General features: G+C 38.1%; 1 protein-coding gene across 1 annotated transcript; it reads left to right on the top strand.

Annotated features, from left to right (window-relative positions):
• Positions 1-4,412: 4,412 nt before the first annotated feature.
• Positions 4,413-13,766, top strand: prim1 (DNA primase subunit 1). The gene is made up of 13 exons (XM_086278380.1): positions 4,413-4,646; positions 5,911-6,068; positions 6,151-6,257; positions 6,343-6,416; positions 6,512-6,648; positions 10,510-10,568; positions 10,919-11,030; positions 11,149-11,238; positions 11,323-11,455; positions 11,996-12,065; positions 12,147-12,259; positions 13,260-13,358; positions 13,470-13,766. The coding sequence occupies exons 1-13, from the start codon at positions 4,538-4,540 to the stop codon at positions 13,487-13,489; spliced, it is 1,281 nt and encodes a 426-aa protein (XP_086134506.1). The 5' UTR covers positions 4,413-4,537; the 3' UTR covers positions 13,490-13,766.
• Positions 13,767-14,537: the final 771 nt, after the last annotated feature.

Raw genomic sequence — 14,537 nt, 5'->3', positions numbered from 1 at the left:
CAGAAGCTGCAACCTGACAGAGAAACCACGTAAATGTCTCCTATTGTCTTGCTTCTGTTTATACACTCTGTTACCTCACTTCCTCAAGCTCTATTTCTCCCTACTAGCGTCCTAACTGTATCTTAGTGTGAAACACCCTGCATACTACAAACACTTTGGTGGACTGTTTGTTTTAAACGAGTTTGCAGGAATTTTTGAATGACTCAATCGCGAGGTCAGCCTCCTCAGATTAACATTTCCCCATTTGTGAAATCTGTGAAAAGCCAACAGTGACTGTTTGAAGTTTCTGTGAAACTCAACATTTTATGACTATGTTGTTACTATTCTCTCCAGAATTACATCATTTTATTTAGACTCAAGTAAAACCTCATTAAAGAGTAGCAAAATAGGGGTGGTACTTGCTGTTTATGTACATAAACATAAGATAAAGATGTAACCAAGTGTATGTTTATGTACAGCAAATTGTATTTACAACCATCTATTACCTAAAGAATAAATGTATTACTACACACTGTTCGCCTACATTAAGGTTATAAAGAAAAATTGGTATCCAAGATTTTGTACATCGAATATAATGTAGTAAAAATAAACTTAACTTTCATTTTAAACTTGTTTTGGGGTGATTGTTTCTTTGTTGTAGCAATCTTGAGTTGAGCATGTGGGTTGTGCCCATGAAAAACTTGCCAAATCTTCTCTGTCATTGCAAGACATCTTATTTTGCTTTAACTCACTTAGCCTGGTTCTGCCAAAGGTTTTTCCTTCTCATTGTCACCAAGTGCTTGCTCACCGGGAGACGTCTGATTGTTGGAGTTTCTCTGTATTATTAGGGTCTTTACCTTACAATAAAAAGCGGCTTGAGGTAACTGCCTTTGAGGTTTAACACTAGATGTATTGAATTGAATTGAATTGAATTGAATTGAACTGAATTGACTTGACTTGACTTGACTTGAATTGAATTGAATTGAATTGAATTGAATTGAATTGAATTGAATTGAATTTTGGTGTCATTTATTGGATTAGTTGATTAATGTCTGAAGAAACAGGACATTGGCAATTTAACAATTGATTCATTGATTGATTCATTTAACAAACAGAGGCCAGCATCTTATTCTCTGACCAACACAATCACATTGGCTGACTTACAACAAATGCTGGTTGAAGACTGAGATGCCATCCCACAGCAGTGTGTAGCCAAGCTGTTGACCAGCATGTGGAAGGAGATGCGCCAGGCTATTGTAGGTGTGAATGGTTCTTTCCCATCCTACTGAGTCCTCTGTTTGCTAAATTAATCAATTATTACATTTCCAATATGAGTCTATGTCCAATCATCCAGGTAAGGAAATCCCCCCCCCCAAAAAAGATTTTGGATGAAGTCTTTTCAGTGGGAGAAATGTTTCGTCACTCATCCAAGCGACTTCTTCCGTCTTTATAAATAGTACATTTGCATAATGACTGACACTAGCACCACTGATTGGCAATGGGCCATGAGGTCAGTTTCGTGGTAATTAATTTGCCAGTTGTCATGACCATTGATCAATGACCATTCCAATATGTCTTGTCTTTTTATGATAAAATCATCAAATCACGTTTGGCTTAGCAGTCTATAAAAGGCATCAGGTTTCACCTGTTACCAGTCATTTTAGTCTGTCTCAAGCCTCCTGCCTTAATCGAGTCGGTAGAAGCCATTCTCATATTAACACACGGTATATGTAAACATACGTAAACATATGTATGCAGATACAAACAGACCACGATTAAAATCAAGACAAGCAAGCAGTGGAATCCAAAAATGAAAACAATTAGCTCTCATACCTCCTGTGGTAAGGTTACTGTGTCTTTGGACATGCATTTTTGCGTCACTGCAGACTGGTTTTAGGGTTTCTACTAGCCTGTTTCACCAGGTTTTCCTGATGAAAGGTGACAGTGACACACTTTGGCCATCTAAAGACACAGTGACTTTTAAATCATCGCAAAACTACGACTCCTCATGTACAGCAAACACAATGACCTTTGGTGCTGGCCAGTGGGCTCCGTGGACACCTGACAGCAGTCTGACCTACATTCAACAGCTGAAAGTTGTATCTTCACTCCGTGTTTTGCCTTATCTAACTTGCCCCACTGACATTTAGCATTGTGTCTGGTTGCTATGTGTTACAGTATGTGTCTTCGCGTATGATGAGCCACTGGAGAGCTTAAATAGAACAACTCACAGAAATGCTCGATATTGCAAACTCCTGAATGTAAATGTGCATTAATTTGCTACTCTAATATACGGTAGAATTGTGGATAAAAGCAACAGAAGGCATTAATCCCAAATCTGATTCAAATGATTTCTAGAAATTGATTCAAAAGGGGGGAAAATGCATCGCATCCAATATGCCTTGCAGTGAAAAAAAATTTGCATAATTCAAGTAAGATGAGGTTGAGAGCTCTTGCATTATGCAAATCAGGGTATGAGTGGTATATTAGCATAAAGTGCAGTCATAAAAGGAAATGTATTGGCATTACTTGTCTATCAGTTGCTCTTGGGTGTGGCACATTTCACTGAAGCTGGTTCATTACTATCAATCTAGAGTGTAGGTATTACACGTTTCTGTAGTTGGCTCGCTCAGCATTTACATGTGTGTGTGAAAGTGGAGAGGGAGATTAAATGTAGTGCATATGAAGATGTTTTCCCTTGAAATATTTCCTGTATATTAGAAGTTACAAGTTACTGTTATGTCTTCAGTGGGGAAGGATGATTTTGAAGGTTTGTTGTTTGGTCTGAAATAAAAACAGAGTGTCAGATGTACAGAGATTCAAGTCTGGGGATGAGATGGAATGAACAATATTACAGAGCCAGACATATTTAAAGTACAACACTGCAAATAGAGAGTGTTGTTTCACATTAGAAGTACAACAGCTGACAAGGGCTCTTGTGGCTGCACACCTCTCAACCTTCACTGTGAGCAGCACCACTTCAGTCAGGAGGTGTTTGATGCACCACAGTGAAAGCTGAAACACTAATAGTGCAGCAAGCCAGACTGATGGGCAGGACAGAAAGAGGCTCCATGCCTGACACTTTTTGTCTTGAAAGCGCATGTGGCCTTTTCAAATGTCAAGCAAAGGGTGGATTTGACTGAAGAGTAAAAATGGCATGAATCAATCAATTAACACGAAAAAGAGCTGAATTAAGCTGCTGTTTGTCCTTGTTTAGCTCATTTGGATCCCGTATTTGGCACCATTTCATCCATGCTTCACTGAAAACTGTGGAAGTGTCCTCTGTTCTTTCCTGAGTGTTTACTGCTCATACTAAAGATGCAAGAAACAGAATAACTGAGTGTTTTAGTACAACTGATCTGCCAGGATGATGAAAACTACTAAAAGAAAACAAATTTCCTGAAATGTGGATTAATGTGGGAAAGTTCAAATTATTGTCATGAGACTGTACTGCCCTCTAGGGATGTACAGCACAAAGTGCAGCTTAGGAAAAATTGAATTGATAGTATTAAATCAATTCAATCCCCCCCCCCCTCCCCCATTTTCGTTTGTTTGCTTTCAGTTTCTAATTAGTTGTTTGTTTTGTCCTATGCCCCATCATGTCGCATCTCAGACTCCAGTCTTTTTGTTTCCTTTGCTCAGGCCCCCAGGCCCAGAAGCATAAACCATCATGAAACCATTTCAGCTGTGTTGGTGCAAATGAAAGGGACATTTGTATCAATGCTGGGTCTCCCAACATCCACTGAAGGATGTAAGGGCCTGATGCTATGCCACACAGCAAACCTTGCAGCGTGTCTGCATGTTCTAACCTGGAAGAGCGTGTCACATGTGTGACTTGAATGGGCTGCAGGTACCATCTCATGCTACTGGTAGTATCAAGGACAAAAGCAAAAAGCAAAACTGGAGGAGGGATGAAGTGAGAGCAATGGTTGGATGGATTTACAATAATATAGTAATTTATGGAGCTACTTTACCAAAAACCACTTTATTGTATTATATTCTGTGCTCTTTGTTTTTTGTTTTCATGTTTACTCATTGAGCTACTTTATTTTTTAAATAATTAATTTATAATGTTTACCACAGCTTTTTTATTTTGTCATATTGTATTTTGTAGTTATTGCTGCCAAACGACTACATGTCCCATGAACCTCTCTTCATTGGCGTCACGTCCGCCTTTTGTAAGCTTCTAGGACTAATATTACAAGGTTAAGTAAAACCATAAGAAAGAAAGAAGGAAAGCCATTGTCAGTGTTATAGAAACGTTTCGATGCAGCAATAGTTTAAAAAATTCTGATTACCCTGGATGATTTTGTCCTCGTTGATTTTTTATGGCCTAAAAGGGAAACGGGTGACGGAAAATATATTTTTTGCCTTTCAACTTCCGGGTTGTGGTGACGTCACTGTCCCAACCTTGTGTCATTGGTTTTGTCCGTTGCTTGAGAGTTTTCCCGCGCTACCCTCGGTGTAAAACAACACAGTGAGCTGTCACAGTGTAGCTAGCGTCTTGACAATATTTTACCGTATCTTTACATCCAAAGCTAATTTTTGCTACCATATTATGCCATCATCAGACTATGATCCGGCTTCTCTGCCGGACCTTTTACCGCTGTACTACCGGCGGCTTTTCCCATTCTCCCAGTATTACCGCTGGCTGAGCTACGGAGGAGGTGAGTACACAGGCATGGAAACCTAGCATAAATGCGGCTAAATAACTGTGGACGTTGATCTGTGTTGTGTTATGTAGGAAGCTACGTGTTTTGTTAGGCACTAAAATGGTAGAATTATTCTGGATTTGACTTTCTTCCAACTTAAGTAAGTCATCCTATTCAACCATTCTAGCTTGATATTAACGCCTCTACATTCATCAGTAAAAAGTAAAATGATTTTGTATTTATGTATCCCTATGAATCTATAGTAATGCTGTTATTTAACAGGGATGCTGAAATTCTGGTCAGATACTCGTGTTTAAAATAAGCCTCTAGCCAGTTATGAAACAAATGTTTGTTTTGTTCGAAGTGTTTTAAAATAATTCACGTTTTCAGCAAGTTATCATTTATCCAGCATAAACATTGCATTAGACACACGGCTGATCTGCAGAAAAATGTGAGCATTCATCACTTTTATTGATTTTTATGCCATTTAACACCAGAGTGGATCCTCTTCCTCCATAATACCCTGTCCCTGACATCCTCCTCTGTCACACCAGCCCTCTGCATGTCCTCCTTCAGTACATCTACGAAGCTGCACAGTGGTCTTCCTCTTTTCCTCCTGCTTGTCACCTCCATATTCAAAATCCTTTTCCCAGTACATTCACTGTCCCTTCTGTGCATACGTCCATCTCGGCTCTCTTTGTCTCCTGGTCACTCTCAATAAAAACCTGAGAATCTTCATCTCTGCCACCTCTGGATCAACCTCCTTACTTTTTGACAGTGCCCCTGTCTCCAATTCATACAACAGATCTCACTACCATTTAGCAGACCTTCCCTTTCACTCTTGCTGCTATCCTTCTGTCACTTCCATGCCGGCACTCTCTTCTTGACCTCTGTTGTGCACTAGCCATTATTGTAACTGCAGATGTATAAATATATCCACCTTTACTACCGCTCCTCCTTGCAGCTTCACTGTTACACCTGTCTCCCTCTCATTCACAGACATTTATTTTGTATTACATCTACTGACTTGGATGGATGCAGTACTGTACCCTAATTTCCTTCGGGATTAATAAAGTATTCTGATTCTGATTCTGTAACATTTGCTTATAAATGAAACCGTAAAAGTGCAGTTCACAATTTAGCCAGGATCCACTGCTCTGTGATGCTGACATGTAAAACTATTAAGAGTTAGACAAAGAGTTAAAAATGCCCAAATACAGGACTAATGTGTGTGTGTCTTGTTGTGTTATTTGTTTTTGTTTTTCTTGTACAATCTCAGTGCAGAAAAACTACTTTCAAAATCGCGAGTTCTCGTTTACCCTGAAAGATGACATCTATGTACGCTACCAGTCGTTCAGCATGCAGAATGAGCTGGAGAAAGAAATGCAGAAGATGAACCCCTACAAGATCGACGTGGGAGCAGTGTACAGCCACAGGGTAATTTTCCACACCTTACAGAGTTTGTGCATCACAGCAGACATATGTATGGAGTATGTTTGTCTCCCTTTGTTGCCCACAGCCAAGTCAACACAACACTGTGAAGTCGGGGACCTTCCAGGCTCTGGAGAAGGAGCTTGTGTTTGATATCGATATGACAGATTATGATGACGTCCGAAGCTGCTGCAGGTAGGTGAATTATGTATTTATTTCCTGTCGCAGAATATCCTGACCGTTTCATCGCCCATATAACACTTTAAAACTGTCATTTTAGTGCTGCTGACATCTGCTCCAAGTGCTGGACCTTAATGACCATCGCCATCCGTATCCTGGATAGAGCTCTTCAAGGTTTGGTCATCACAGATTCAGTGCCAGGTGACAGCTTGTGTGGATTTTTGTTGAAATTCTCATCAAGCATGTGCTGGTTTTTGTGTTACTTCCAGATGACTTTGGTTTCCAGCACCGTCTGTGGGTTTATTCTGGCAGAAGAGGAGTACATTGTTGGGTGTGTGATGAAGCTGCCCGGAAACTGTCTGTAGCAGCACGCTCTGCTGTGACAGAATACCTCAGCCTGGTCAAGGTACGAGTACTTCAACTTTTAATAGAAGTCCTTTGTAAGTACTTTCTACTTCCAAACCTAATCAATTCAAGTTTTTTGTTTCTTTTTTTAGAAACTGTAATTAACAGATGTTATTGGATATAACCACAGTGGACAGGTTGGGATTGCTAAAACATAATTTGAATGTAACGCAGTTAGAGAAAAGTCAGTCAATTGATGCATTGCTCATAAACCACCAAAAGCTACTTTTCCTGCCAGACCAAATAAGACTACTATAATAAGGTGAACTATGATTATTATAATTAAACAAAGTGTCGCACCTACATTACAATGTGCTTCATGTGGATTCATAGAACAGACCACACAACAGCTAGAACAGCATGTGATAGACAGACATGAAGTACAAATATTAAGACTCTTAAAACAAAATAAAAAGAGCATTATTAAAAAGAGACTAATACCAGGGTTCGTACGGGTACTTGAAATCCTCGAAAATGCTTGAATTTTAATATTGTCTTTTCAAGGTTTGAAAAGTGCTTGAATTTCAGATGTGGTGCTTAAAAGTGCTTGAAACTGTATTTCATTCACCACAAATAACTATCTGACTGAATAGTTTTCTTATCAGATAGAGAAAGAAAATGAGTCGCAAATTCTAAAAGCAAAATTTCTCCGACTGAGCTGCGTAGCACCTCTGCATGTCAGTCTGTTTCAATGTGTGACCCGCCCCTCGGGGGTGCGTGCGCTAACATGCCTGGAGATTGCCGTTTTAATGAGTGTTTGATGGAAATGACAATGGTAGACTTTGCGCTCTCGAGTCACATGATAGGTGAGTCCTAGTAAATCATTTTTGAGAATGTGTACATAACACGTGCAAATTTTTAAAACTATTATTATTTTGCTAGCTATCAAACTTGCTGGAGAAATGATTGAAATGCACTGAATGTGATGGGTGCACGGCAGATGATCTGATATTGTCGTGTTGGTGTTGTTCCCAGATCATCATGAAAATGTTGTTCCAGGTTCAACATTGCAAGTGACCGATCACATTGTTGTGACGTTATTCTTTTGCGCGCCAAGCCATTCGTGTATTTATGAAATTCCAATGTTGCAAGGACAATATCAGTTTTGCTTACCGTTTATTAAAGGGTTAGGGTCAGGGTCCGTTGATCGGCGGACAGAGGCGGTTTCTCGCAGCTTAAGTACAGTTTTTTGTTTTACGGCGGTTTTTCCCGAAGTCGCAAAAGTATGACGTCACAACATTCTGATTGGTCATTTGCAATGTTGAGCCTGGAACAACATTTAGTATGATGATCTGTGAACAACACCAACACGACGATATCAGATCGTGCTAGTACGGCAGCGCTATTATAGCAGTTAGTTATGACATGGTGATTTATAGAATATGCTGTGAATTTGGCTAACATTACTTAGCAGTAGAGATGGCACGATACCACTTTTTTATGTCCGATACCGATACCGATATCATAAATTTGGATATCTGCCGATACCGATATGAATCCGATATAGTGTTTTTTAATCAACAAAACTGTTTTTTAAAATATCTTGCTGCATTTTGCAAGTCTGCAAGTTCATACTCAAGTTTAAAACAACAACTACACTAAAGCTATTCTGTTATACCTGTATACAAAAAAAATATTTCATAGTTCAGCAATACTGATCAATCTAATAAACTTAGACCTACACCATCCTCCCTATTCTGGTATTTTAAAGAGTACTTAGCGTAAATATTAAGCAACCTAACTAATAGGGTTCCAACTCCCAGCAACAACAAAAATAAATAAATAAAAAATAGGGAACCACCCCTCACACTCCACCTCATGATGCTTAATCAATGTAATCAACCTTAATTTGATGCAGTGTGAAAAAAAATGCACAGAAATCAATTATTTTTCAAGAAATATTAAATAGATTCAACATCTTTCTTCAACAAAATTGCAGACTGCACAGATGGTACCTTCCCAAAGGAAAATGTACTATAGCTTACTAGGGTATATATATTAGACTTAATAGTCACTATATACAGTAATTGACTTCTATTCATTTTACATCAAATTAAAACTTTGGGTGTCAGATAATTATTTATTAAAAGCTAGACATTTTAAATGAGAATAAGAAAGAAAAGTATGTCTTTGTGCCCCCTTTTCCCAGTTAATGCCCTATCGGCCCCCCTGGCTAAACTTTGCTAGATCCGCCCCTGCACAGTTACCAGCGTCAGCTAAGTAGAAAAAGATCCTGGTGTAGAAAGTAATATTAAATAAATTCTAACAACAGCTTATCAAGCTTAAACGTGCTGCTGTTGTTCAGCCGCTGGTTTGCTCTTTCTGGCGCAAAGTGGACCAAAAACAAACAAGAGAGACTCAGGACAGAAAAGCCGATCAGCTGATCATTAGCAGTTTCACGATTGAAGTAGCAGCCGGAGAGCGAGAGGCAGTCGCTCGTTAAGCTTAACGTGGGAATGCTTTACAAACATTCAGAGATGGACTTACACACTTGCTTTACTTCTCTCGGGGATAACTTTGTCGGAGATGAAATGCCAGGTTGCTAGCGAAGCTCCAAATGCTATCCAGACCACCGACAGGTCCCGCATGCCACAGCCGCTCTATCACGTGATGCATACTGCTCCGACGTTCTGAGGCGAGTTACGGCGTGTTGCAAGTTTTGTGAGGTGCTTTCGTGATATTTAATGGATCGGATTACATTTTTTATTTTTCTCCGATATCCGATCCAGTAATTTAGGTCAGTATCGGACCGATACCGATACGTAATATCGGATCGGTCCATCTCTACTTAGCAGTAGCAGTAATGTAAGTTACTTCACTCAAGTAAAAGCTTTAAACATTAGTCCGATACTTAACTAGCCAACTTAAGGCTTAAAGAAATAATGGTAATAAGAGGGACTGATCTACATGGGCACAAAGAATAGCCTCTTTTTTGTGCTACCCAAGTTCCCTCGCTTTCATTCAAAATCTGATTATTGTTATAAATTATAAATGGCTTCAAGCTCAGTGGGGCTCATTATAATTGTACCTAATAATATCACAGATGATAGACTAAATAAATAGATTTTAGGTAGATGCTTGTGCATTCTTAAAGTCTTATATGTTGAATCGAACTATGTCATCTGTTCAAAGCCTCTCCCAGTCAGTGCTCCATGCCTGTCTTATTGTAAATGGTGTTATTAGCACAAACAAAGGTGATCATTTATGACTTTTACAGTAATACAGACAATGTAGTTAAACAACTTAAAGTTGGTTTTGATTAAAGGTAATCTTCCTTTTGCCCCCATTTTTGGGGGCGTGGGTGATTAACTAGTTAAAAACAAACAAACATCTGTCTCCTATTTTTTTGTGCCACATACTAAAGAAGAGTCAATATCTGATGAGAAGACTTATTAATTTGGCCTTGCTGTGTATTATTGTGGTGTTTGGCGCAGTTTTCTTGTTTTATGGGATTGATGTTTTTTTTCTTTTCAAGTGGAGAATATCTCTAACAAGTTGATTTGTTCACATTTGTAAATCTTAATTTTTAAGAGAAATGCGTTTTTTGAGTTTGTACCCTAAATGCTAAGTGAAACATGCATTCTTTTTATGGGTAATGTGCTGGAAAAGCTTGAAAGTGGACCTTGAAAGTGCTTAAAAAGTGCTTGAATTTGACCCTGAGAAATGTGGATGAACTCTGTAATATGGTACTTATTGAGTTAAAAGATGTGACTGTTTTCCTTACATCTGCACAGTCTTAAGACTCTGATTTGATTGTTAATCAGACTGTTGTCTTGTCTTGTTTCATGAGCAGCATATTAGTGAAATGTATCTTCCTCAAATGGCCTGCAATGTTTGATTTTAAAAATGTGATGTTTTGTAGGGTGGTGATGAAACCATAAAGAAAGTAGTGCTGACTGAACCAATTCACCCTTTTATCAGGTAACTGTTTGATACATTTTGGTGTTTGTCTTTTATAGTCTGTGTCTGTGTTCCAGTAAGATTGTACCCATTTATTTTTCAGTATTTCTCTTGCTTTGTCTCTCTTTCATCAACACAATCTCTGGGCATCATTTTTAATTAGGACCATTTTTGTAAGCAGTGACACACTGTGTTCTTGTTTGCCTTGTGAATTTGCTAATTACTTTCACTGAGACAGCTGTCCTGGATTTCTGTGCTTGGGTGCAGTTGTGAGCACAGTGATCACCATGCCTGCATACAGGGATCACTGGTTACACACACTTGGGTACAGTGCACTCTGTGCTTTTTAAAATTGTGATTCTTTTTCACAGCAAGTCTCTGGAAGTGGTAAAGGAATACTTTAGCCGATATGCACTACATGACCAGGACCTGATGGGAAGCAAGGAGTCTGTAGAAAAAGTGCTGGCACTCGTTCCTGAGGATATCCTTTTCTTAGTTTACCGCATATTTGCCGCATAAAGTAATTGATTGGACCTATAGACATTTGTTGGCAAAGAGTTCAAAGATCTTGTTGAAAGTGACTTGACTTTATATATTACATGCCAGAAGCTACCTACAGCAGGAGTTCGAAAAGGAGAAGAAGCCTGAGAAACGTTGGAAACTGATTAAGGAAGAGGCTTTAAGGAAACAGGTTGGTAACTTCGCTCACAGTTTTTACATTGTTTTACACATTAGAACAGAAGGGCTTATGGTCTTACAATCTGTCTCCTTGAAGAGCACTGCAAAGAAGGGCCAGTACTTTGAAAACGAAATCATGCTGCAGTATTGTTACCCACGGCTCGACGCCAACGTCAGCAAAGGTGTTAACCATCTGCTGAAGAGTCCTTTCAGTGTACACCCCAAAACAGGTGAGCATACTTTAAAGAGGCTTGTACTGGAAATGTCTGGGCCTTTGCTAAGAGTACATGCTAGTAATATTGTATCACACTTTTTGGGCAAAGGTGCTCCTTGGAGTCAAGAGTCATACTGTACATGTACATGATTGTAAACAAGAAGACAAAAATACAGTTACTTGCTTGTTTCCTATATTTTTGCATATTTGTCAGACTTAAATGTTTCAGATAATCAGATACATTTTGATATTAGACAAAGATAACCCAAGTAAATATAAAATTCTGTTTTTAAATGAATGAAAATAATAACATAAATAATAAAAGCTTACACTGGATGGATATAAAATATTGGCTTCTTCATTCTGTTAAATGATATTCTGTCATTCATATCAAGGTTTTTATTCCTGAAATGTCAGCTGTGTAATATTAAAGGCTTTTTATTGATATACCTCCAAACTCAGAGGACCTTGGATCTTTTTTCTTTGTCACCAGGTTGATTTAATCTGACTTAAGTATGAGTGTATAAAACTGTGTCCTCTCTCTCTCTCTGTCCAGGCCGCATTTCTGTTCCCATAGATGTCAGTGAATTAGACAAATTTGATCCCTTTTCTGTGCCCACGATCAGGTAACAATTTAATGTTTGGTGCTCTGTTGTCTGCAGCATGTGAGTGATCCTCATGAAGACTTTTGTTTTATCTTGTTGTAGTCTGATCTGTGAGGAGTTGGATCGGCCCAGGCCAGGCGAAGAGAAAGAGAAATTGGAGGATGCGAAGGAGAAGGCAGACGAGAAAGATGCAATAGAGAAGCGCAAGAGCAGAGGTGCTGGGGGAAAGAAAAATGCAAAGATCTACCTGAAACTTTTACCTAAAATACACCTGGACAGCACATAAAACTGAAATCTTCAGGCCTTTAAATGGGCTGACATAAGGTGTTTTGGGGGCTAGGGTCTTCTTAATGGCATGGTTTTTTCTGAGTGTAAAGATCATGTGATGTAAAATAATCATCGGCACTCTAAAAAATGCTCGTTACACATAATTGGCTAAGACGTACAGGCCTAGTCACTAGTAAGCGATCCAAAAACTTTCAATTCCCCTGCAAAGTGGCACATGGTTGCTGAAGGTTGCTGGCTGTTGCTAGGCGAGATTGTTTGCAAAGGGCGTGCTTCATCCAAAATCTTATGATTGTTGTGGTTGCTATAAGATCACCTATTGTTTGCATAATTGCTTGCTGTTGCAGAATTATGAAATGCATCAAAAACAGCCAAAAGATGTTGAAGGACCAGATCAAGGGAAGAGCTAGTGGCATATGAAATGTTGTCATCTGGATAAAAATGTACATTTTGGGTAGCAAAGTTAATACTATTTATGTACATTTTGCCTTTAAATTAAAAGTTGTGCCTAACTGCTGTAACACAACATATCTCAAATGGTGGAACTTTTACTCTGAAGGTGATCATTCTCCATGTCTGGTTTACATCGCATTTTTCACAATTTCACTGCAAATAGTTGAGTGTAAGTGCAGACAAGTCGGTGTCTCCCATGTTAACTATACATGACTGCATAATCTTCTAGCAACCAAAGCAATTAAAAAGCAAACTTGTGACTAATTTCACTAGAAACTGCATTCAGTCACAACTTTTCAAAATCTATGTACACCTGAATGAATGACTGGTGCATTGGAGTATAAAGTTCCCCCCCAAAATTGGAACTTTATATAGTAACTTTATTGTTACTATATTCATATAGTGTAAATATTTAAACATATCTTTGATTTATCTGAGTGTTTCAGCTAATGCTACTTTTACTACATTTCGTCTCAGATTACAAAAGAACCAGCCTGGCGAAGTACATAAAATACTTTGACCAGTTTCTGGATGGAATGGCTCGTTCATGGAAAGGAGAGCGTCTCAGAAACAGTGGTAGGTTTCTTTCTTTTTCTTTTTTTTTTTTTTTTTTTTTTTAATAGATTAAACAGAAAATTTACAGCAACTTTTAATCATTTTGCTTTTCTTCCTTTTTTTCTCCTTCAGATCTTCAGAAAGAATTCTGAACTGGATCATCAGAAGGTGACACCTCAGAACAACGTCCTGTTGGCTAATGTTGCTAATTATGCTTTGTGGTGTTTTTGGTGCCATTTTTCTACTACACATTAATTTTGCCAGAATCTGTTTTATTATGCTTTGTAATAAAAGACTCGCTGATAAAACATTTAATAAAATGCTTAATAAATCCCTGATTTTTTACCATAAAATTTCACAGTAAAGTTTTATTTGTCTAATTGTTGGCTGTATTTGTGATGAATAAATTCAGTATTTCTACTCTTGCAAACACTTTGTCTTCCTTTATTTAATTTTTTTTTTTTTAAAGGGTTTCTCACATGATTCACTTAATCCATTGAAGCTTAAAGATGAGGAGTCCTGTTGATGTGTAAGCAGGGACTCTGCCTCAAATCTGTAATATTCAGGTTATAGGCTTTAATGATAACATCTGTAACTATCTAGTCCATGTAATGAGAGTTTCAGCAGTTCCTGTGAGTCCATTCAATCTGAATGTTTACTGTTCCTTCCTAGCGAGTTACATGCATGAATTATACTGCAATGCGAGATTTAGGTATGTTATGATTTCTGTTTCATGTTCTAACATTATTTTACTACAACACATTTCTTTTCAAATTAATTTTCATCCTTCAAAAACTGAAACTCCATGGAAAATATGATTTTCCAGGTTTTTCTCTGTTTTGACATGTTATGTTTTTTCAAAATATGTATATTTTCAAATATATCTTTGCCTTCAGTTTTGGCAGGTGTTGGCCATTTTGTTTCTAACCAAGTTTTTTTTCTTCAAAAATCTATTACTTTAATCTCAAAAGTTTTTAATTTTTCCAGCACCTAAACACAGCCCTTCTATTTTTTTTTTTTTTTTTTTTGCCTTCAGCTGCACCAATATGCCATAAAGGGATATTCTTTGTCCCATGGGGGACAATAAATAAATAAATGAAGACCCAAACATTTTTACTGTTGTAAAACTGTATAAGCCCAAAGCATTTTTATTTTTATTTTTCATTTTTTGAGACCTGACAATCTGAGGGAATATTTGGG

This window comes from Aulonocara sp. 'chitande type north' Nkhata Bay, linkage group LG20, assembly GCF_057382095.1.
Source record: "Aulonocara sp. 'chitande type north' Nkhata Bay isolate Kocher_YH1m ecotype deep benthic linkage group LG20, A_spYH_male_GT1.1, whole genome shotgun sequence".
Taxonomy (NCBI): domain Eukaryota; kingdom Metazoa; phylum Chordata; class Actinopteri; order Cichliformes; family Cichlidae; genus Aulonocara; species Aulonocara sp. 'chitande type north' Nkhata Bay.
This window is presented reverse-complemented; position numbering and strand designations above follow the sequence as displayed.

Coding starts and splice junctions, on each gene's coding strand:
- prim1 (XM_086278380.1), top strand. CDS start 4,538: ATGCCATCATCAGACTATGATCCGGCTTCTCTGCCGGACCTTTTACCG. Junction 4,647..5,910: donor CTGGCTGAGCTACGGAGGAG/GTGAGTACACAG, acceptor GTACAATCTCAG/TGCAGAAAAACTACTTTCAA. Junction 10,569..10,918: donor CCAATTCACCCTTTTATCAG/GTAACTGTTTGA, acceptor TCTTTTTCACAG/CAAGTCTCTGGAAGTGGTAA.